Raw genomic sequence first — 21,939 nt, 5'->3', positions numbered from 1 at the left:
AGTGATCCCAGCGCAAGTGTGAAAAAATCGTTAATAAATTGCTTAAAAGTGAAGGATAAGTCATTCAAATTGTCATGTGGTATTTTTGAAATGACAAATTTGGCAAAAAACGAAGAAAACAGCAGTATTGACGAAGTTGAAGCCCCATTCAAATACATGTATTGTAGCTATACTGTCAGTATCTAAATTACAGATTAGTGCAAAATGTCTTACTTTTTTAAATACGCGGCTTTCGGCTGGACCACTCGCAGGCTATGTTAGCACATCTATGACAATGACAAAGGTACCAAAATCTGAATTTTGATGATTTTTACGATCGTCCGGATGAGCAAATCACTGAATGGGCCTTTAATGTCTAAAAATTATGTAATAGTTGAGTATTTAAGAGAAAAAAATACCTGAATTTTTGTTGGTTTTTTCTTTTTCACTTGCACTGTTTACAGAGAGATAGCAATAATATCCACATTACTTATCATTTCGCCTTAATAAATTGTTTATAAACACGGTGCTTTTTAAACAAAAAGCATTGGATTGTTTTTTGTCTATGTTGATTCAAAGTTATAGCAAAAATGTGTTTAATGGATAAACATCAGTTTTTGGAGTATTTAAGGAAATCACAAAGAAGAAGAAAAAAAACAAACAAAAAACAGATTAATTATTTATTTAAACCCGTGATCTGAACACAACACCAAAATGTGTTGAGATCATAGATTGAAATAATTATGAAGTCTGTGAACACAAATGGTGGTGTTTTGGAGTATTTAAAGATATCACACAAAACAAAACACCTTGGATTAATTGTTTAAAGCTATGATCGCAACACAACACCAAAATATGTCAGTTTCAGTTGGTGAAAATAAATGAAACTGATATGTTGAGATCATAGTTTCAAATACGGTAACTGATTATGAAGTCTGCCAACACATATTAATCACGATTTTTGAACTACGTTATAAGTCCCAAAACGGTGTCAAAATACTGCAGAACACTTGTTTGACACATCAAAGTTGTTTTTAGGCCGAAATTCGGCCAAATACAAAGACATTTGACATTTTTGGGCCAAAGGTTTTGAAAGTCTCATAATGGTGTCAAATTACTCAAGAACATCGATACATGAAATTGTTTTCAGGTCGAAATTCGCCAAAATAACCGGGTTGAAACATTTTGATATTTTTGGACGTCAAAAACGGTGTCAAAATACTCAAGAACATTTGATCGATACACAAAAGTGGTTTTTAGGTCAAAATTTGGGTAAATAAGCAAGTTCAAAAATTTTGAATAATTTTTGAACGTCCAAAATGGTGTTAAAATACTCAAGAACATTTGATCGATAATACATACCGTTTTTAGGTCGAAATTCGCCCAAATAACAAAGTTAAAAATTTTTTTGATCGATGCAGAAAAATAATTATAAGTGTAATATTCAACATAAAAACGAATGTCTAATCTCGAGCCAACTTCAACGAGACCGTGACATTCTATTGGCTATATAGTGAAAAACTTCTTTATGAAATCTATGATAATTCGTTCCTCTGTGATTCACCAATCTCCACCGCCAGTGGCGCAAGTTTTATTTTTAAACATATTTGAAAGTGAAAAATTTATTTATTGGTTTAACCTATAGTTTCTGGAGGGTTACTTTAAGGAAACTTAAATAAATTCTTGGATTGTTTTTTTTATCCATTGTTTACAAAGGGTAGCAAGAATGTGTTAAATAGATCAAATAGTTTTTGAATTATATAAGGAACATAAAAACTTAGGTAGTAAGAGTGTTGATAAATATGGTGTTTGTAGTATTAGAAAAGCACAAAAAAAACAACTCACCATATGTATGGAAAACCCCTTAACTTACCCAAACCAATCTGATTTTAAACCAAATTTGACGAAAAAACCCCTAAGTTATACCAAATTTTGAAAAAAAATGTAGCAAATTTTGCTAAAATAATTGGCACTTTATGGAGACAATTGTCAAAAATACAGGGTGTCCCAAAAGTAACTTAACATTGTGAATTGGCAATAACTTGCGTTGTGTTAATAGTGTTGTTACATAAATTGCACAGTATATAGATAATTCTTTTACAAATGTTATGATACCAAACATGCCTATGTGGTCATGACCCTTTGGTATGAAATTAACGGATATCTAAAGTACCGTAAAACACACTTTTATAAACACAAAATAAGTCTCGTCATTTGAAACGTGATAACACGATATAACGTGTTATCGTTTTCAAATCTTTTTTGTTTAATTTTGCTATGTTTGTTTGATTGTTTGTTTTCAATGCGTAATCTTCATTTTCTGTTTTATCTGGATTTTATGTGGAAACTGCTTAAGATCTTTTCTGAGGATTCGATGAACAGTTGTACGCGGTACGTTGTTCTCCATTGAAAGTCGACGTACTGATCGTCTTGGGCTTTTCGCCACCACTCTTCATATGACATCGATGTTTTTAGCCGATCTTCCTGTTCTTCCACGTCCTGCCCGAGGTAGATTATGAACAGATCCAGTTGATAGGAATTCCTGCACTAGTTGCTGGATTGTATTTCGACTGGGTGCATAATTTACATTACATTAAAATGTTCCTAAACTTTGCTTGAGTGAGTTTGTCCGACTTTGTCTCAGCAAAGAATCTGAATCCGTTGATCTAAAGGAAATTCATCTTCACTTCAACTGTTTTAAAGTTAAGTTTAATATTGTCAATACATCCTAATTATAATCTAAAACAGCAGTCACACTTACGCTAGGCCATGTAATCCATGAATGTTCATACCTAGCGTGCGCAGTGAGTGAACCAACTGTATTGTTGAGGGAAGCACATCATTCATGTGCTTGACCAAAGAACAAACCCACAAAAGCTTGCTGGGTTTGATACACACATATGTATAGTCGCACAGTAAGGTCAAGGAGCCATCAATAATGCTGTTTTTGCAATTTTGGTATCAAAATAATTCTAAAAGATCAATCTATGTGAATATGTTCTCCATGTTGGTATAAAGTAGAAAATATTTTGAGATATGGCAAATTCACAATGTTAAGTTACTTTTGGGACACGCTGTACATCCTTTCTTAAACAAGATTTTCATGAAATTTAGGGCCATGGAAACCAAAATGGCTGAAAATGCACCTCGAAACTACTAGTACATGGTGTTACGTAGAATTATCATAAGTCAGTGCAAAATTTGCTACACTAGTGGAACCAAGGTTATTTTGCTTCCTTATACCCTAGGTAGCAAAACCTGAGTTGGTTCCATTTTTTTCGAGTGTGTCTTCGGCGGCCATTTTGAAATTCAAAATGGCTACTATATTTAGCCTTTTTAAAGCCGTATTTGTCCCTAAAGCGCACAAAGTCATATTTTTCTTAATGATTATTTATACTTTTGATCGTCAAAATTCACTAAGAACATAATTAGGATCATTTTCTAGAATCCAAGATGGCTGCCAAATCCAAAATGGCTGCCAATTTGTCTAAAATGGTCTGCCAGCTATAAGGACATTGATTTCTTTCCTTTTTCCTGATTATTTTCAATGCTTATGTTTCTGAGAATCCACTGAGAACTAAAAACTTAATTTGGTCCATTTTCTCCAATCCAAGATGGCCTCTTAATCCAAAATGGCCGCCTTTTATTGTAATATGGCATACCGCTTTGAACAATTACTATCATTGAGAGGAAAATACATCTTATTTCTGTTAGATATGGATAAGAAAATGATTCGAAACATCTTAAAGTAGTGCAACAACATTGTTTAAGGAGAATATAGGTGCATTTAACCTTTCAAAATGGCCGCCAAAGTGTCATGAAATTGGCTAAGATTAATTTTTCAGCATTTATGCAATGAAATTTCTATATTGTAATTCAACTTCAAACATTTATGATAGCTGACCTTGAGGCATGTAAATGCCTAGTTGTCATCATAAGTTCCTCAGTTTGGTGCACAGCTGTAGGCCTATCATATTGGTACACTCTTCATCTGCTCTACAATCACATGCTTCTGTACAAGTCAGATTGTGTCGTCTGCAGGAACATCTTCTGGAGCATTTGCTTATTCCACATCCGCACCTAACAAGCTCGACAACAGACTCGGGAGCTATTGCAATGTCTGAAAGGATAGGTACTGGAATGTTATCTGCATCACTCGACCATCCTAGCTTGACCTTGTGGTAAATCCAAATCTTGCTGAAACCAATACATATCAAAAGACATCAAAAGCAGCAGCGCTTCCGGGATTTCATTGTTTAACAGGATGCGACGCATGTGGACATATCAGAGGTATAGGCAAGAAGGCTGCTTTCAAGGTCTTCACTGAAGCAACACCTGAAGAACTTACAGCACTGACTCAACTTGGTGATGCAGAAATGCCTTCTCAAAGTGTTATTTAAGGCTGTGAGAGGTTTTTATGCAGGCTCATAGGCACAAAAAACGACCTACAGGCCAACACAGCTGAAAAACTGAGACGGAAATGCTTCAAGAGCCAACCAGGGGGATTAATAAAATCCCTCCAACTTCTGTGCGTGGCATCAACACATTCTGCGGGCGCATATGCAGAATGTTTGGAGTCAAGACCTTGTTGTACATCCAAATATTCCAGACCCATTCAAGCTAGGATGGTCGAGTGATGCAGATAACATTCCAGTACCTATCCTGTCAGACATTGCAATAGCTCCCAAGTCTGTTGTCAAGCTTGTTAGGTGCGGATGTGGAATAAGCACATGCTCCAGAAGATGTTCCTGCAGACGACACTATCTGAGCTGCCTTGTACAGAAGCATGTGCTTGTGGAGCAGATGAAGAGTGTACCAATACAGCTCTGTGCACCAAACTGAGGAACTTGAAAATACTGATAACATAGATGATGAGTATTGATGACTAGGCATTTAGATGCCTCAAGAATAACTCTATCATAAATGTCTAAAGTTGAATTAGAATATATTTCAACTTTTAAAACATGATTTTCTGCATTTCATTGCATAAATGCTGAAAAATTAATCATAGCCAATTTCAAACACTTTGGCGGCCATTTTGAAAGGTGAAATGCACCTATATTCTCCTTAAACAATGTTGTTGCACTACTTTAAGATGTTTAGAATCATTTTAATATCCACATCTGACAGAATTGAGATAGATGTATTTTACTCTCGATGATAGTAATTGCCAAAAGCGGTATGCCATATTTTAATAAAAGGCAGCCATTTTGGATTTAGGGGCCATCTTGGATTGGAGAAAATGGACCAAATTAAGTTTTTAGTTCTCAGTAGATTCTCATAAACATAAGTAGCGAAAATAATAAGGAAAATGAAAGACATCAATGTCCTTATAGCTGGCAGAACATTTTAGACAAATTGGCGGCCATTTTGGATTTGGCAGCCATCTTGGATTCTAGGAAATGATCCTAATCATGTTCTTAGTGGATTTTGACAATCAAAAGTATAAATAATCATTAAGAAAAATATGACTTTGTGCGCTTTAGGGACAAATACGGCTTAAAAAGGCTAAAAATAGTGGCCATTTTGAATTTCAAAATGGCCGCCAGAAGACACATTCGAAAAAATGGAACCAACTCAGGTTTGGTTCGTAGGGGTATTCAGAAGCTAAAAAGCATTGGTTCCACTAGTGTAGCAAATTTTGCACTGGGTTACGTAACACCATGTACTATACCGTACATCTCCGTACCCTCATTTCCACTTATTGCCATGAATATTTACATTATGAAGTCATGCATATAGTCCATGAGGGCATGAGGTAATGCATTGTGTCTATGATTCACCACTGCTGTCACAACACGCCTTTCGAATTCTGTCCGCTGTTGCCGGTGCTGCAAGCGAGAACACACCCGTTTTCCCAGCATCTCTTCGGGCTGATTCGATGGCGTCTTGGAGGGCGAAATGAACTGAGCTCGCCAGGCACAGAGGCGGTTCTCCTATACCCTGTTCGAAAAAAAAAATGCGGCAACATAAGTTGAGTTGACTCAATATCAATAACTTTTACTTGGAAAAGGCTTTTAATTGAAAGTACTTAGTTATTAACACGATCTTTTACTTTCGGAAACACGTTTCGATCCTGACGGGACCATCCTCCAGGAAATAGCACAAAGAAAATAATGTTACTCCTAAAATCAAGTGAAAGATTTAACTCTCAGCGTTCAAGACTGAGTAAAGAATAATGAACTTTTAGTACAGGCTTACACACTGTGCGCCCAATATGATCTTATTGCCAATGGCACATCACATTTTCAGTTAGATACAAGTCATTATATTGTGTACTTCATCAGCGTAAAATTGAGCAACTTTCACTTTATTAAAAGGACATTTCGTGATTCACAACCTCCCCCCGCCCACCCCACTTTCTCAAAAAAAAGTTGGAGATTTTTATACCACTGGAAACCTATAAGCATGATAAGTGCATAATGTTTATGTACAAAGAATTTCTTGCAGATAAAATATCGTCAAATTTGAATTACGTTCTGGTACACCAAGACAAAATTACAACATGACACTGGCCTATGGAGCGGTGTAATACACAAAATCATGCATAACTTGCAAACGCTAAATCGGCATCAACTGAAATTTTGGGAATAATCATTTTTTTTTTTTTTTTTCTAAAACATGTCATAAAAAGAGGTTGCTGGGATCCTTTAAACCGGATGAGTACTATTTGTTGATTGGTTACAAGAAGACATATGATTTATTGAGGCAATCGGTAAGAATTGTGGTAGGAATGAAGAGGATTGGTCTTAAATTCTAGAAACTGTATTTTAATAATATTGGTCACTCATGTCGCGTAATTTAAAGCAATCAGAAAAGCTGTAAGAAGGACAACATCTCAGGCCTGGGGTCAAGTGTTACCAAATATAGGCGTAGATCCCGGGGATGTGGGATGAATCCTCTCCCCAACACAATATTTTGATAAGGAGGATGCATGGTCGAACAATCATCCCCTAATGTTGACGCCTGTACCAATTAACCTCATATTTGGCCTTACAAGTGCCAATGTTTGCGCTCATCGCGCGAATTTGTTTCATTATTGCACCATTTTCACCATTTTAACTTTTCACGCGCATTTGTACCATAAACAAGTTATTCTATCACCAAAAGTTGCTGAATTTACTATACTTCAAGACTTTTTTCCAACTCATCCACCCCTATGTCAAAAAGAAATATACGCCACTGAGCATGCCGAGTGTTCAACACGTCTTGTAAGGACGTTTTGGACTTTCGGTGGCAATTAGCACAGCCACGTTCATCTTACCTTTGATGAATACACCGCCCTTGGATTGGGACAATTCCGTAGCAATGTTACATTGAATTGGGCTGGAATATCTCTGATACATGGAATCTTATAGTTATGAGGCCCATTGGTCTGCAGTTTGCCATCTTTATCCCAGAGAAGTTCCTCTAGGACGAAATATCCATAGCCCATCATGAAAGCTCCTTCAATCTGCCAAGTGACGAAATTTCATTATTTAGGGAAAATAAATAACGTTTTGGTTATACTTTGAATGCTCCAATACTATTCTAACATTGTTTGAAACAAAAGCAAAAGTACCGTACACCTATACCTGTATGGAATATCTTGCTTTTCAAAACAGTCTTCATGTTAGTGAGCTCCTCAAACAAACGGAACGGATTCAGATTCAGATTATTGACCTGCTCTTTTGAAAGTGACTGCGATTAGGCTTATATAATAGTATACCACACACATCCATATTATTCTTGTAATAGTCGCTTTCGTTCTGAGTAACATACTCTAGAATCACAACGCATTTAACATGTTTATATTACAAAATACCTGTCCAATATCAATGGCTGGGTTTAGACTCTTCCCCACGTCCATGACCATATCTGTACGGATCAGTTCATGGTTGCCTGTGAGACAGTCTATCTGTACCTCGGTACATGCAGCGCCAAACGTTGAATACAAGTATGGCCGTCCTGTCTTACTCGTCCAATCCCAATCGATACCCGATGGCCTTAACGCGGCTGTGTACTCTAGACATGGTTTCTTTCGCAAAATTGAGTTTTTTTGATAAGTTTGTACTTTGTTATGTTTTTTTTTTTACAAGGAATGAAAATCCAGATTTGTAAACTCCAACTGCAATGTTTAAGGATTTTATTTCACTATTCCACTCGTATTTGAAATTGAAAAGGAAAGAAAATCTTTGTTGTACCAGCAGGGTACACGCGCGCAACCGCGCATCGCGTTGCGTATCGCGCAATTTGTTAACGCACAAATACGCTACGCATACGCAACGCTTATCTACATGCGCGGCGCATCTTATGGAAGCGCCACGGAAGCACTGATTTCACAAAAACCTAGCGGTCAAATGGCTCCGTTTTAGCTGATAAAATGTGTGTTTTTTTCAAGTTCTTTCCCCCGATTTAAATATCAAGTTATGAATGGATTTCGCTCAAACTTCTCAAGGGGCTGTGGATTTACCCGATGTTCACGTTATATAAGGTAGAAAAACGAAAACTGCCGCATTCTCCTGTAAGATTCGATGAAAGTGCATAATGTGACCACTTTAAACTTCAACGGCCATTATTTCAATGTTCATTTTCTAAGCAAAATTACGATTTAGGTACATGATAACTCAATAAATACAACATCTATAGGTAAGCAAATATGATCATCGTAAAAAGCATGATCGACTCAAGAAACGGTTTTCTCATTTTTTATATTTTGGTCTATTTATGATTTTAGGCATCATTTTGTGCAAATAGGCGTTTGTGAATTTTAAAAAGTTCAATTTGATGCCTTATATGGTCAATATCTCAAAAAATAAGGCCAATATCAAAAAAATAAAAAACCGTTTTTGGAATGGAGCCTCAAGATTGAGCTAAAAACAAAATAAAATATTTTGGAAAGAGTGTTTTTTGTTATGATGTACCTAACAAATATTGCCAAAAACTCACTTTTTGTGATTTTCTTCATAATTGTTGTTTTTACCCCAAATCTGTATTTATATTAAGATTTATTGATGTCTTGCCTTCATAAAATGTATACTTTTATATATCTTGCGCGAATAATTACAAAGTTATTGCACTTTTACTACATGCATATCTGAGAGTACACAGCCACCTTAAGGTAAAACAAATAGTCAAGTGGTCCCTTTTGTTAAGTTTTCATATATCTTCGTTATGATTAAGCTATAGCATACCTGCCAAGATTTGTCTCAGGAGGCCGCGCGCTTTTTAATTTTGCATTTTTAGCATATGATTTTTTTTTTTTCATGTTTTGATCATTTTTTTCACTATTGTTTTATATTTAGAAGAAAATTATTAGAAAATTCGGAAAAAAGTGCCCAAAAATTCAATAAAATAGTGCAATTTAATCCTTACTTAAAAAATCCAAATGCTGATAGATTGGTGCGAGCCATGTATGCTGCCGTGACCTGTTATAAAATATAAAAAATACCAAAATAAACGATGTCATGATATCTTAACCTATTTTCCAAAAGGTTCCTTTGGGTTTTCACCTTTTAATATTACAAGGGACTTTTTCAAGAAGTCCAGTGTATCATTTTGCATTGATTTGGTTTTCGTAATCATCTCTTTGTCAACATCCATTGTATCCCTCTGGGTTTTTGCATCTGATGAGCATCTGCTCACTATTTGTAACTCAAACAAAAGATACGATACGAAACCTAGCCGTTTTGGTATCATTAATTGCCAATATGCTAATCATCAAACCTGGTAACTCTAACAATACTGTTACTCGGCTAACAATAGCTGTCAATTATTGTTTTTCACGGTCACGTCAATAGAGGTTATCCGTGTTCTATAAGCTGCATATCCTATCAGCGACTGCTATACCTTGTTTAGGACTTTCAAAAGAAGTACCTGCATGTGTAACCATGACTGTTTCAAAATAGCCCGCCAAAGTCATGCAGGTAACCAGGGAATCAGCGTCTTTTGTTAGAAGTCACACATGAGTGAAGTGGATAACCTCTATAGGCATTGACCGTGATTAAGGGCCGCGCCGCTAAAGACTCCGCCGGAGTATTCGACGTACATGACATAGAATATTTGATGTGTCATATCTACGTTATTTAATCTATTCCCGTTCTATTACCAGTAATGTGTAAGTTCTAACGAATGTTTGATGACGTAAAATCGATAATATGTTACGTAGAATATCTGGTAGAAATATATTATCGATTATTAATACGTCATCAAACATTCGTTAGAACTTAAACATTACTGGAAATAGAATGGGAATAGATTAAATAACGTAGATATGTTACAACGAATATTCTACATCCACTAAAAGGTCTGTAAGGGCCTGCCTTACGAACATTTTTAGATCAGCCATTATAGTTGCAAATTATTTGAAACGATTCAATGTATTTCGGACACGGGTACCCTATCGCATCAGTACTATTGTGCTTTTATACCTGTCATACAGAACCTGCTTTAATGATGAACATAAGATGCAAAATGTAATGTCACTTTATATTACCCAATCAGCAAAAGTTCCATCTGGTTTACTGCTTTTGAAGGGTGTCAAACGTTCGTTGAGGGTCTCACAAGCATCCTGAAATTAAAATGAGATCACATTTAACGATGTCAATTTGTTACTGTTACGAGCCGTAATGACTCAAGACCAACATCACCTTTTCCCAGTTCTCATACGAATGCACAGCTATAGCACATTGTTTGATTAAGTTAACAATATCTGAATCTTTAATGAAAAGTAAATATGATTGATACATGAACAATAAATGCACATTATACAATACTAGCGGGACACCCGCGCTACGCGCGGGTCCCCGCTAGGTGAGTAAATGGGAGCGTTCACTAAAACGGGAGGAATTACTGAACAGGTAGAATCATTGAAAAGGTAAATTTCATTTATCTGAGTCTGACCCTCGTTAAGCCTAAGTTTCCATTTTAGCTTCTTTCTTTCTTTTTAGTTTCTTCTACATGGGCCAATTTTGTTCCATTTTTTAAAAACATTTTGCTGCTAAGCTTGCAAATTTCCGTTACCATGTTTTTTATTTACTCAATCCTGTTGACTTCATTTTTTATTTGCTGCTTAGCTTGTGATTTCCCGTTTTCATGTTATTTATTTAGTTCTGTCCTCAGTTTAATAGCTTTTTTTTAATTTAAATCATCTAATTTGATTAGATTTTATTATTCTTTCCTTCTTTAGCCTATTTTATTCCCGTTTTCATTTTCTTACTGTGACTAACTATAGGCTAACCCACATACTCGTAGCCTACCTGTTTGTCCTCATTTTGTTTTCTTTTTTAATTACAGTAGGCCTACCTCTTCATGTTGTTTGTACTTTTTAACACACATCTTTTCCCCGTATTTATTACCGGTACGCCTCGGTCGTTCACCCGTATTATCATTCATTGCGCGACTCTGCGTCGTTTACGCGACATGGCGTAGTGCTGCGTTACCCGCGCGCTATCGCTGCGCTACGCGAGCGGCTTGGTATTAGATACGCCCGTACGACGCGCACGGGCTAGCTTGACAACTGAATCCCTTTTTTGTTTACCCAGCATAGCAACGTACCACATTTTCACTGATTTTGAGGCCAATTCTTGACCGTTTTCAACCAAATAAAGTTTAAACACGTTCCCGTATATTCATCGATCTCCCGTATGAATTTGGCGACATTTGGATCGAAACTGACGGAGCCTTTCCATGATACATAGATACATAGATAGATAGATAGATAGATAGATAGATACAACATTTCCCTATTTATAGTAAGACTAGCGGGACACCGCGCTACGCGCGGGTCCCCGCTAGATGAGTAAATGGGAGCGTTCACTATAACAGGAAGAATTACTGAACAGGTAGAATCATCGAAAAGATACATTTTATTTATATTATAAATCTGTCTCTTCTTACATTTCCTTTTTTCCTTTCTTTTCAGTTTCTTCTACGACGTACATAGGGCTATTTTGTTCCCATTTAAAAAAAAAATTTGCTGCCTAGCTTGTGATTTTCCGTTTCCATGTTATTTATTTATTTAAGCCCGTTCCCATTTTTTTCTAAATCTGTTATTTGTTACATTCTAATTTATTTGCTTCTTTTTTTTCTTACATTTCCCGATTAGTTTCTTTCCTTCTTTGTTTCGTTCCCGTTTCATCTAGTTACTTTAACCCGTTGGCCTATTACTCGTACCTCTTTTGTCATGTTAATTTCATTTTTCTTTATAGTAGGTCTACCGCTTCATTTTGTTTATACAACACACATTTCCCGTATACGTCCTCTCATAGCGTGTATGCGGACGTGTTCATCGTTATCATAATCCCGTGACCCGTTCATGTACCTTTTTACCCTTTATTTTTTATTTATTTTTCCTTCTTTCTGTATTATCATGTCCACTGGACTCTGGCTCGCAAGTCGCGTGGCTCTGCGCCGTTTACGCGAGCATTGGCGTAGTGCGCATTACGCTCGCACGCCGGCGCGCCGCCTGCCAGCTGCATTGACGCGCAGACTGACAACTGATTTTCATAACAAAAACCCCGTTTTTACCCATATTTTCACTGTTTTTGCAGCCAATTCTTGACCGATTTCAACCAAATAAAGTCGAGGCAATTTCCCGTATATTCCTCGATCTCCCGTATGAATTTGGCGACATTTGGATCGAAACTGACGGAGCCTTTTACATAAACCACATAGATACATACATACATACATACAACATTCCCCTATTTATAGTAAGACTAGCGGGATACCCGCGCTTCGCGCGGGTCCCCGCTAGATGAGTAAATAGGAGCGTTCACTATAACAGGAAGAATTACTGAACAGGTAGAATCATCGAAAATATACATTTTGATTTTCCGTTTCCATGTTATTTATTTATTTAAACCCGTTCCCATTTTTTTCTAAATCTGTTATTTGTTACATTTCCTTTTAGCTTCATTTTTTATTTGCTGCTTGTGATTTCCCGTTTCCATGTTTTTTATTTAATTCTGTTATCATTATTATAGCTTCTTTTTTTCTTACATTTCCTGATTAGTTTCTTTCCTTCTTTGTTTCGTTCCCGTTTCATTTAGTTAATTTAACCCGTTGGCCTAATTACTCGTACCTCTTTTGTCATTTTAATTTCATTTTTCTTTATAGTAGGTCTACCGCTTCATTTTGTTTATACAACACACATATTTTTTCCGTATACGTCCTCTCATAGCGTGTATGCGGACGTGTTCATCTTTATCATAATCCCGTGACCCTTCCATGTACCTTTTTGTCCTTTAATTTTTATTTATTTTTCCTTCTTTCTGTATTATCATGTCCACTGGTCTCTGGCTCGCAAGTCGTGTGGCTCTGCGCCGTTTACGCGCGCATTGGCGTAGTGCGCATTACGCTCGCGCGCCGACGCGCTGCCTGCCAGCTGCAGTGACTCGCAGGCTGGTAACTGATTTTCATAACAAAAACCCCGTTTTACCCATATTTTCACTGTTTTTGCAGTCAATTCTTGACCGATTTCAACCAAATAAAGTCGAGGCAATTTCCCGTATATTCCTCGATCTCCCGTATGAATTTGGCGACATGTGGATCGAAACTGACGGAGCCTTTTACATAAACCACATAGATACATACACACATACAACATTCCCCTATTTATAGTAAGATTATCACATTAATAATCACAAGTATACTTAAACGGCAGTGTTCTTGTTGCTTATAAAGTTCTATTGCACATGTTCTGGGCGAATGATGATCCTTGTTCACTTGTCCTGCGACAATATCTGTTATCTGTGCAGCGAAGTCCAACGTTGACTTGAATTTGTTTATCCTTGCGTATAAAATCATTGCACATAAAATTCTTGCACAGATGACAACTCCAAGAATGAAGTTGCTTCCAACAATCACCCACTTTCTCCTTAGTAGTATAATGGCCTTTTGGTAGGGTTGGGCGAATCATCATAATTTTTTTGAAACAAGTTGTTTCTATGGCCAAATTTGCCGTAGAACACGAATCTACCAAAATTTTTGACCTCCGATGACGTTTGACCCCTGTACTGTTCAAAAATTCAAAATGGCTGCCAAAATAACATCTTTTTGCTTGTTTGTGGCATATTTTAATAGATAAAGAGCTTCGGTATGTCTTTTTGTATGTTTTGGGGGTTGAGGAATACAAATTTGACACTTTGAGATGATTATCTGTACCTTGTACAAGTCCAGTTACCAAAAAATTCAAAATGGCCGCCAAAATGACGTCATTTTGCTTGTAATAGCATATTTTAAGGGCAGAGTAATGGGAGAGAACATGGACCTTTTCGAGCATCATTATTTTTGAATTGTCTGTCCAAAGTATATAAAACTATACATTTTTGGAAAGGAAATGAGTCAAGGAATCCCATGGTGACGTCAGATTTGTTAAAAAATCTCGAGTTTTTAAAAATCACAAAAAATCACTTTTTTACCCCAAATTTTTTGTGACAACTTTTAAAAAAATCCGTTCGGAGAAAAAAAAATTTCAGTTAACTTTTCATGAAGAAGAGACATGAACTTAGGGAAGGTTTTTTTATTATTTTGAAATTCGTCTCTTTTTTCGAAATATTGAAAAAAACATGTGAAAAAAGCAATTTTGTCACTCGATTAAGCTAAAAATTGCACATAATGGTGTATATTTTTGTTTAAAACAAATATTTTGAAAAAATGAGAAAACCTTCCCTAGACTTTGAGGTACTCTAAACGATAGTGCAAAAAGTTTACCTTTTGCTTGCATATTTTTCGTGTTATCTTGTCACAAAAATTGTGTAATATTGTCAAAAGTGAACTATGAGAAATCGACGTTTTAGTAAAAAATGTCAAAATTATGCACAAAATGTCCTTATATTTTAAAACGGCAAGAGTTTCACGCTTGTAAAGGCTGTATCTGGTGCATGGTCTAAATATGCATCTTTTTGCACCAATGAATTTATAATGTGTACTTTTAGTGCGCCAAAATTCAAAATAATTAAAAAATCTAAGTGGCGTTTTGACTGCAAATTTTTGTTTTGTTTACACCGCATTTGCCGGCGTTAACAACATACCGAATGCGCCTTGACTGCGTTGGACATACGCGCAGAGTTGCGGCGCGTCACGCGACGCGAATCGCGCGTGTAATCACAATATTTCGCATTCGCGCATTTCTGACTCATTATTTCCCGCCAATTTACTAAGCTGTCTTGAGCCATGTGACTTATTAGAGTTGAAAAGAGTGAAATAAATCAAGCAAAAATACGTGTAAATATTAAAAAGTTGTATTTTATCAGTTTCAAGTGAAAGAATACATCTTAGTGTTGACAAATATCAAGAAATCTCAAATTCGGGCGTGGACGAATGTGTCTTCCATTACTCTGGCCTTAATAGATACATGGCTTCAAATAAGTCTTTTTATATGTTTTTGGATTTGGGATCACAACTTTGACACTTATAACAAGATTTGGAGTAACCTGTACGAGTTATCAGTTGCCAGAAATTCAAAATGGCCGCCAAAATGATGTCATTTGTTTGTAAATAGCATATTTTCACAGAAACATGGCTACAAATAATGTCTTTATCTATGTTTTGATGTTGGGGAACACAAATTAGCGACTAACTTAATTAATCTTAATTAGCAGTACCATATATGGATTGTGAGTCGCTAGCATCGAATATCATCCACTTGAAGAAAACTGCTGGATTATAGTTTACATGTATTTACGTAGTATGTCATTGCATTTGTAATTTTTAGGAACTGTGAGCGACCTGCATTCTGTATTTTACACTAGGATATTTTTCAACAAAGCATCAATATATGCTGACAAGTTTAATTCTGGTTTCATAGCATTTTGAATGGATTATCTCAGTTCTTTGCACAGAAATGTCACCATCTTGAATCTATTGTTGACTTTCATTTGTCGCATGTGGGGAATATCTGGGGTTACTATAACCCGTGAGGTAGCCAAATTTGCTTAGTAGTACTTTTTTCAGTTAAGTGTGCAATGATATTGATAGAATCCTGTGTCACAGGGCCTTGATGGCTCTTACATGCATCTAGAAGTTTCATGGTTCTAGAAAGTTTCTTCCTTTTCAGTTCTGCTAGAGTTAGTCGCTTTGATATTTTAACTGTCTGCAGGTAATTGGACACTGTCTCCTTAACATCTTAAAAACTGTCATAACTTCTTGCCCATTTCCATTTTCGGCATTTATCAGCATTGGTAAGTGAACGACTGGTCCACCACCATCAGCCGATTCGTTGTGACTATGTTTTTACGAGAATGGGTTTGAACTGACATGACTGACGTGGATGCACCACTTGCTACAATGCACAGATCATGCATCTGATGAAGTCTTCATAAATATTGAACAGAAAATTGGTAGTTCAGAATCCACATCTATTGTCTATACATTGACCCTTATTGCGATTTCGAAGCTACTATCTCCAAGTCATGCAGCTGACTGCATATTCCTCTACAATGAATACACTTCATGGAGACACGAGGTATCGACCATACTGGTTTCAAAGGGTTCACTGCAAATAGATTGGTAGAATTGCTGAAATTGCAAAGGAGTTCTTGTGTCGTCAGCCGTTTATATCATAGACATCTTTTATGCTTTCGTTGATATCAACTGAAAATGAGTTAGTTTTGGCAGTGTCCACGTACATACAGAACGGTTGCTTCCTGTGTTGTTCCGAAATCTATTCTCAACTGGATGATGCTTTCATTTTCCCACTGATGGATCTCCTGGAAATAGATGCCATGTTGGCAACAGTGGACAGAATGGGGTACGTTCATTTTTTGAACAAAAGTTGATGGCCAGTCAAGCAGACTTTATGGAGCAGTACTTAATGAGGTGATTGATATGTTGGAGAGACAGTTATCTGAAATAGCATTCTTTCAAAGCTGTAGAAATTGATGAAGCTAAGATGGAATTCGTTCCTCTGAAAAATCTGGGATGTGAAGTAGCATTTGCTAAATTGGACGTTCGCATTGTAGCAAGTGGTGAATTTTTCGTGCGAAGAACTGAGACAGTCCATTCAAAATGCTGTGACACTAGAATCAACCTTGTCAGCAGATATTGATGCTTTGTTGAAAAATATCCTAGTGTAATACAAAATGCAGGTCGCTCACAGTTACTAGAAATTACAAATGCAATAACACCTTAGATTTCAGCAGTTTTCCTCAACAAAATTGGATGATATTCAATGCTGACGACACATAATTTGTATATGGTACTGCTAATTATGTTAAAAGTATCTATTGTGTATTCCTCTACATCAAAACATAAACATACTTGTAACCGTGTATCTGTCAAAATATTCTATTACAAGCAAAATGACGTCATTTTGGTGGCCATTTTGAATTCTGGCGACTGATAACTCGTACAGGTTACTCCAAATTATTTTATAAGTGTCAAAGTTGGGCTCCCAAATCCAAAAACATCAAAAAGACTTATTTGAAGCCATGTGTCTATTAAAATATGCTATTACAAGCAAACTGACGTAATTTTGGCGGCCAATTTGAATTTTTTGGCAACTAAACTTGTACAGGGTACAGATAATCATCTCAAAAGTGTCATATTTGTGTTCCTCAACCCCCAAAACATATAAAAAGACATATTGAAGCTATGTATCTATTAAAATATGCCACAAACACGCAAAAAAGATGCTATTTCGGCAGCCATTTTGAATTTTTGAATAGTACAGGGGTCAAACGTTATCAGAGGTCAAAAATTTTGACGGATTTGTATTCTACGCTAAATTTGGCCATAGAAACAACTTGTTTTAAATTAGTTTTGTAAAAAAAGTTCAGATTTGCCCAACCCTACTTTTGGGACATCTCATTAGTATTCATGACGTTAAAGGTCACGTCGGGTCAAAGGTCACATCCGGTTAGGTCAAAGGTTATCACGGGTCAAAGGTCACTTCCGGGTCAGAGATCAAAGGTCACTTCCGGTTTGCATATTCATGAGATGGGCATGGATAATTAGCATATTTGAATATTAATGAGGTGGGTGTGGCTATTGAACCCGGCGAATGCATTCGAAACGAGAGGGGTGGTTTAGGAGGGTTTAAAAAAATATAAAAATAACATTTTATTGACATATGTGTTGTTTTATTAACAAGACGTCAGCAAGTCTATAGAAGAATATTTATCCCTTGGGGAGGAGGAGCACTCCCGGGGAGCACTGTCGTGTACTCAAAATCTCCTTCGTTTTCGCTAGTTTAATAGCACGAAATTGGCTATGCGGACTTACTAATTCTCAGGTACCTCTGACAGGAGGCACACATGCTACCAACACATAGAAATCCTTCAACAACTCTCTTCATAACCCCGGGCTTCATAATATCTGTCCAGAGCAAACTATTGCTTTCACCTTTTATACTCAAAAAACCCAAAATCTAATAATAACTCAGGGATTTCTCATCTTGTGCAATGCACTGAACATTCTGGTAAAGTGGAGATTTCCCAAGATTATTTATACACTCAGACTGAATTGAGTATTGCAACTAATGGGTGTTTGTCATAACACACAAACTCTTACATGATTACTTGACGGGATTTTCCCCCTTTTCATATCTCACATGAAATAGTTTTAACTTGTAAAAGTTAAATGATCAAATTAAATTACTCAGAGCACATCACAATACTCTACATGCATCTGCCGAAGGCTGCGTTTTATGAAAAAATAATGGAATTGCCCATGTTAAGGCGATCATTGCATGGAGACGATAGCCTATCGATAAGTGTCCATATACATGAACACTTTATCTATCAACAGTGTTTCATTTTTGCTAATGCTCATCATAAATATATAAAATCACATAAAAAACAAACAAATCGAGATTCATGTACCTGGACTTTAAATCGTCCAGTTGTCACATCTGGCATCTCAGTAGCATTTGAGCAGATCGAATGTCTGCTATTTCTAATAGTGTCTCTTGAATTTAGATGTAACCTACCTTTACTGCCATTCCCCATAAGTCGGTACTATTACTGGCACCTGTCTCACTGGGATTATTGATCACGTCTGTATTACTATCAGCTATGTGGATTCTGTCTACAGGTATCCCTAACACTCGACTGGCTATTTGGAGCATCTTGGTGTGGATGCCTTGTCCCACCTCTACGCCCCCATGGTGTAGAAGGACCGACCCGTCAAGGTAGGCGTTGACCATGGCTGTTGCCTGTATCAGGAATTTACATTGATTTATGCGAAATTTTATGGCAACTGAATCTAAACTCCTCAACAAAAGTTTGGAAAGTTTGTTCACTTGAGCATTTTTATCTCAGATTATTTGTGACATGTTCATATCGTGTTGCATGGATATCTATGTTATTTCCCTTTACAATTACACCACATTTTGAAACAATCACCTTTTCACGGCTGAGTAGTGAGTACATGTCTTGTGAATGTAGTGGGGTCTCAAACAGGATGTGCCAAATTGATCATTATTCTGTGCTCAAACAACACTAGTCACTAAACCTCTATAGCGGGTGGAAAACCCATACGCAGGCACCTCCTCATGCTGCTCACCAACCTGGTCACACGTTGCTGTGGAATGGCATTCCATTTTTCAACCAGGATTCGTCGCAGGTCATTCAATGTGGTTGCATTGGCTACTCTGGCACCCCGGTCTGGCACGCACATCAGGACCGAGCTGGTCTCACACGTGTTCCATTGGGTTGAGGTCTGGGCTGATGGCAGGCCATTGGATTCTCTCTATGGCCTACTCCCATATTCTGTATGTAGTCGTTGACTACCCTGGCTCTGTGGGGGCGAGCGTTGTCATCTTGGAGGATTACATTAGGTCCCAGATTGTGAAGATATGGGATTGCAGCTTGCTGCACAAAATATTTGTCAATTTGGTACATTCTGTTTTGAGACCCCACTACATTCACAAAATGTGATGTACTCAGGCGTGAAAAAAGTGATTGTTTCAAATGTGGTGTCATTGTAAAGGGAAATAATGTAGCTATCTATTGATATGCAACACGATATAATGAACACATTATCTGAGATACAGATGATTGAAAAAACTTTCCAAACTTTTGTTGAGGAGTTTATTATCGTAAACGGGCGCGCTATTCCGTCAAAAATTATCAAGCTCGAGGTCCTTATCGACGGACTAACACGAGCCGGCTATCACCTTCGTTGCAGAGCTCGTTGTTTGTGACATTGCCGAAATGTTGTCATATCTTGTTGGACGACGAATCACATTCTCAAAAACGTTCCATGAGTTCCTTATATATATAGGCCAACTCATTTAATTCAAAAACAAAGAAACAATCAAACATACAAACATGAAGGTAAAAAAATGATTTTTATGGCTAGGCAGTGGAAGAAATAACTACGTTGAAATTAAATTCTGGGTAGATATGGGCCTAGAACTCGGATTTGTCTGTGCAAAATGTAAATGTCTTACTTGGTACAAAAATAGTGGATATCCTCCTACTTGAAACTTGAGCGGCACGATGGCCAGGCCACGCTTGTTCCATCGGTTCTCACTTGAGAAAACAAACAAATCAAATAAAAATTACATTATTCACATTTTTATCACAATTTCTATGGATTGGTGACACGTCTGTTTTTAGGATTTTTAGCATCCCCCCGAAAGACCCCTAGTTTGCATACAATGTTGCCCCGAAAGACGATGAAAGTTTGTGGCCGCACGTCACGAACGGTCACTTTGAGTGCCCCTAACACATCCCTCAAAAATGCCCCCAAAAGGTAACGTTACACTTGAAAAGGCCCCGCCTGATGATTAAAAAACGATACAAATAAAACACAAAAACAAGGGTATTGCGCAAATCATTGAGAAAAAGTACAAGGATTTAAATGGTAAAGGGTTGGATTTCAGTAGCCCCAAAATTGAACAACTTTTATTGAACCTGTTTACGCTCGTTTTCAATTTCGTGAATTCATTCCTTTACTCTCAGTCATGTGAAATATGATCCTTCAATACTTATGTGTCCTCGATCACTATTCACAACTGCTGTAATGCGACATCGCATGCTTCTGACGAGGTGCCTTATTATTTCTTGGTCAACGCTGTTCGACTTTCGCCAAAAGATACGGTGCATATCCTCTATAGCTGTGATCATCTTCTTCAGAGTGTCCCTGTTAGGTTCAAGTCTGCTTTTCATCGATTAATCACCCATGCGACTAATATAATAACCAACCTGTTATGGGTATCCACCTGTTTACGTCTGTTATGGTAGTTACTCTTCTCCAGGCATTCTGTCCAGCATCGTTGGAATACGTTGTAATCATTGATAGGCAGACCATAATAGGTCGATGGAACAGCTTCCTTATGAATGTTGATTTCCCGTACCTGCATTCATTCAAATAACCGATTTCAATCATTTGTAGACTACAACAGGCATTATAAGACAAAGAAAGTCGTTACTTACGATCAGTTACGATAACATTTAAAACATGCTGAAACTAACTTTGAAAAGTATAAAAGAATTCATTAAATGCCGTCAAGATTGGGTGATATTAGGGCTAGTACTAAATGTTACCCCATCGCCTACTGATATTAGTTAACCTCCTAAAAGATTTGTGGGAAATGAGATTAAGATTAAGAAATACGAACATTAGGGTCCCGATGGTACTTAGTCCGGGCAAAAGTTTCATTTTTATAGTCCGGGCAATTTCAAAGGCTATATTTGGGATGGACAATTATTACGAAATCGAAAATTAGGAAGAAATGTTGGCCAGGCCAACTCTAGCCAGGAAGATAGCCAGCATTTTTTTGTGCAGTAACTATTATAGGATTGAGCAGGTGACCGCGTGCGAGTTCAATTTTAGTTGAAGCAGGATACCGGAATCCGGGACCGGAATACCAAAATGTGTTGACTATACCTATAAAATAAAGTTGGAATCTTGTATACATGTACGTTGTAGATAGGCATCGACTCTTTACACCCCGGGGGTACTCAGTACAAATGACCATACGGGGACGTGCCGCAAACATGGGTAGCATTTTCAGCCTTCTGGTATATCAAT

At 37.1% G+C, this 21,939-nt stretch overlaps 1 protein-coding gene across 1 annotated transcript in view; it reads right to left on the bottom strand.

Annotated features, from left to right (window-relative positions):
- Positions 1-5,656: 5,656 nt before the first annotated feature.
- The window catches only part of LOC140167788 (xanthine dehydrogenase/oxidase-like), a 46,521-nt gene continuing 30,238 nt past the window's right edge, over positions 5,657-21,939 (bottom strand). The window contains exons 24-31 of the mRNA XM_072191081.1: positions 21,111-21,262; positions 20,354-20,435; positions 18,890-19,114; positions 10,454-10,528; positions 9,334-9,386; positions 7,784-7,964; positions 7,244-7,432; positions 5,657-5,922 (exon numbers count right to left, since the gene is read on the bottom strand). Coding sequence (XP_072047182.1) covers positions 5,752-5,922; positions 7,244-7,432; positions 7,784-7,964; positions 9,334-9,386; positions 10,454-10,528; positions 18,890-19,114; positions 20,354-20,435; positions 21,111-21,262 — 1,128 coding nt within the window. The 3' untranslated portion in view covers positions 5,657-5,751. The remainder of the gene's footprint in view (positions 5,923-7,243; positions 7,433-7,783; positions 7,965-9,333; positions 9,387-10,453; positions 10,529-18,889; positions 19,115-20,353; positions 20,436-21,110; positions 21,263-21,939) is intronic.

This window comes from Amphiura filiformis, chromosome 13, assembly GCF_039555335.1.
Source record: "Amphiura filiformis chromosome 13, Afil_fr2py, whole genome shotgun sequence".
Classification (NCBI taxonomy): Eukaryota; Metazoa; Echinodermata; class Ophiuroidea; order Amphilepidida; family Amphiuridae; genus Amphiura; species Amphiura filiformis.
This window is presented reverse-complemented; position numbering and strand designations above follow the sequence as displayed.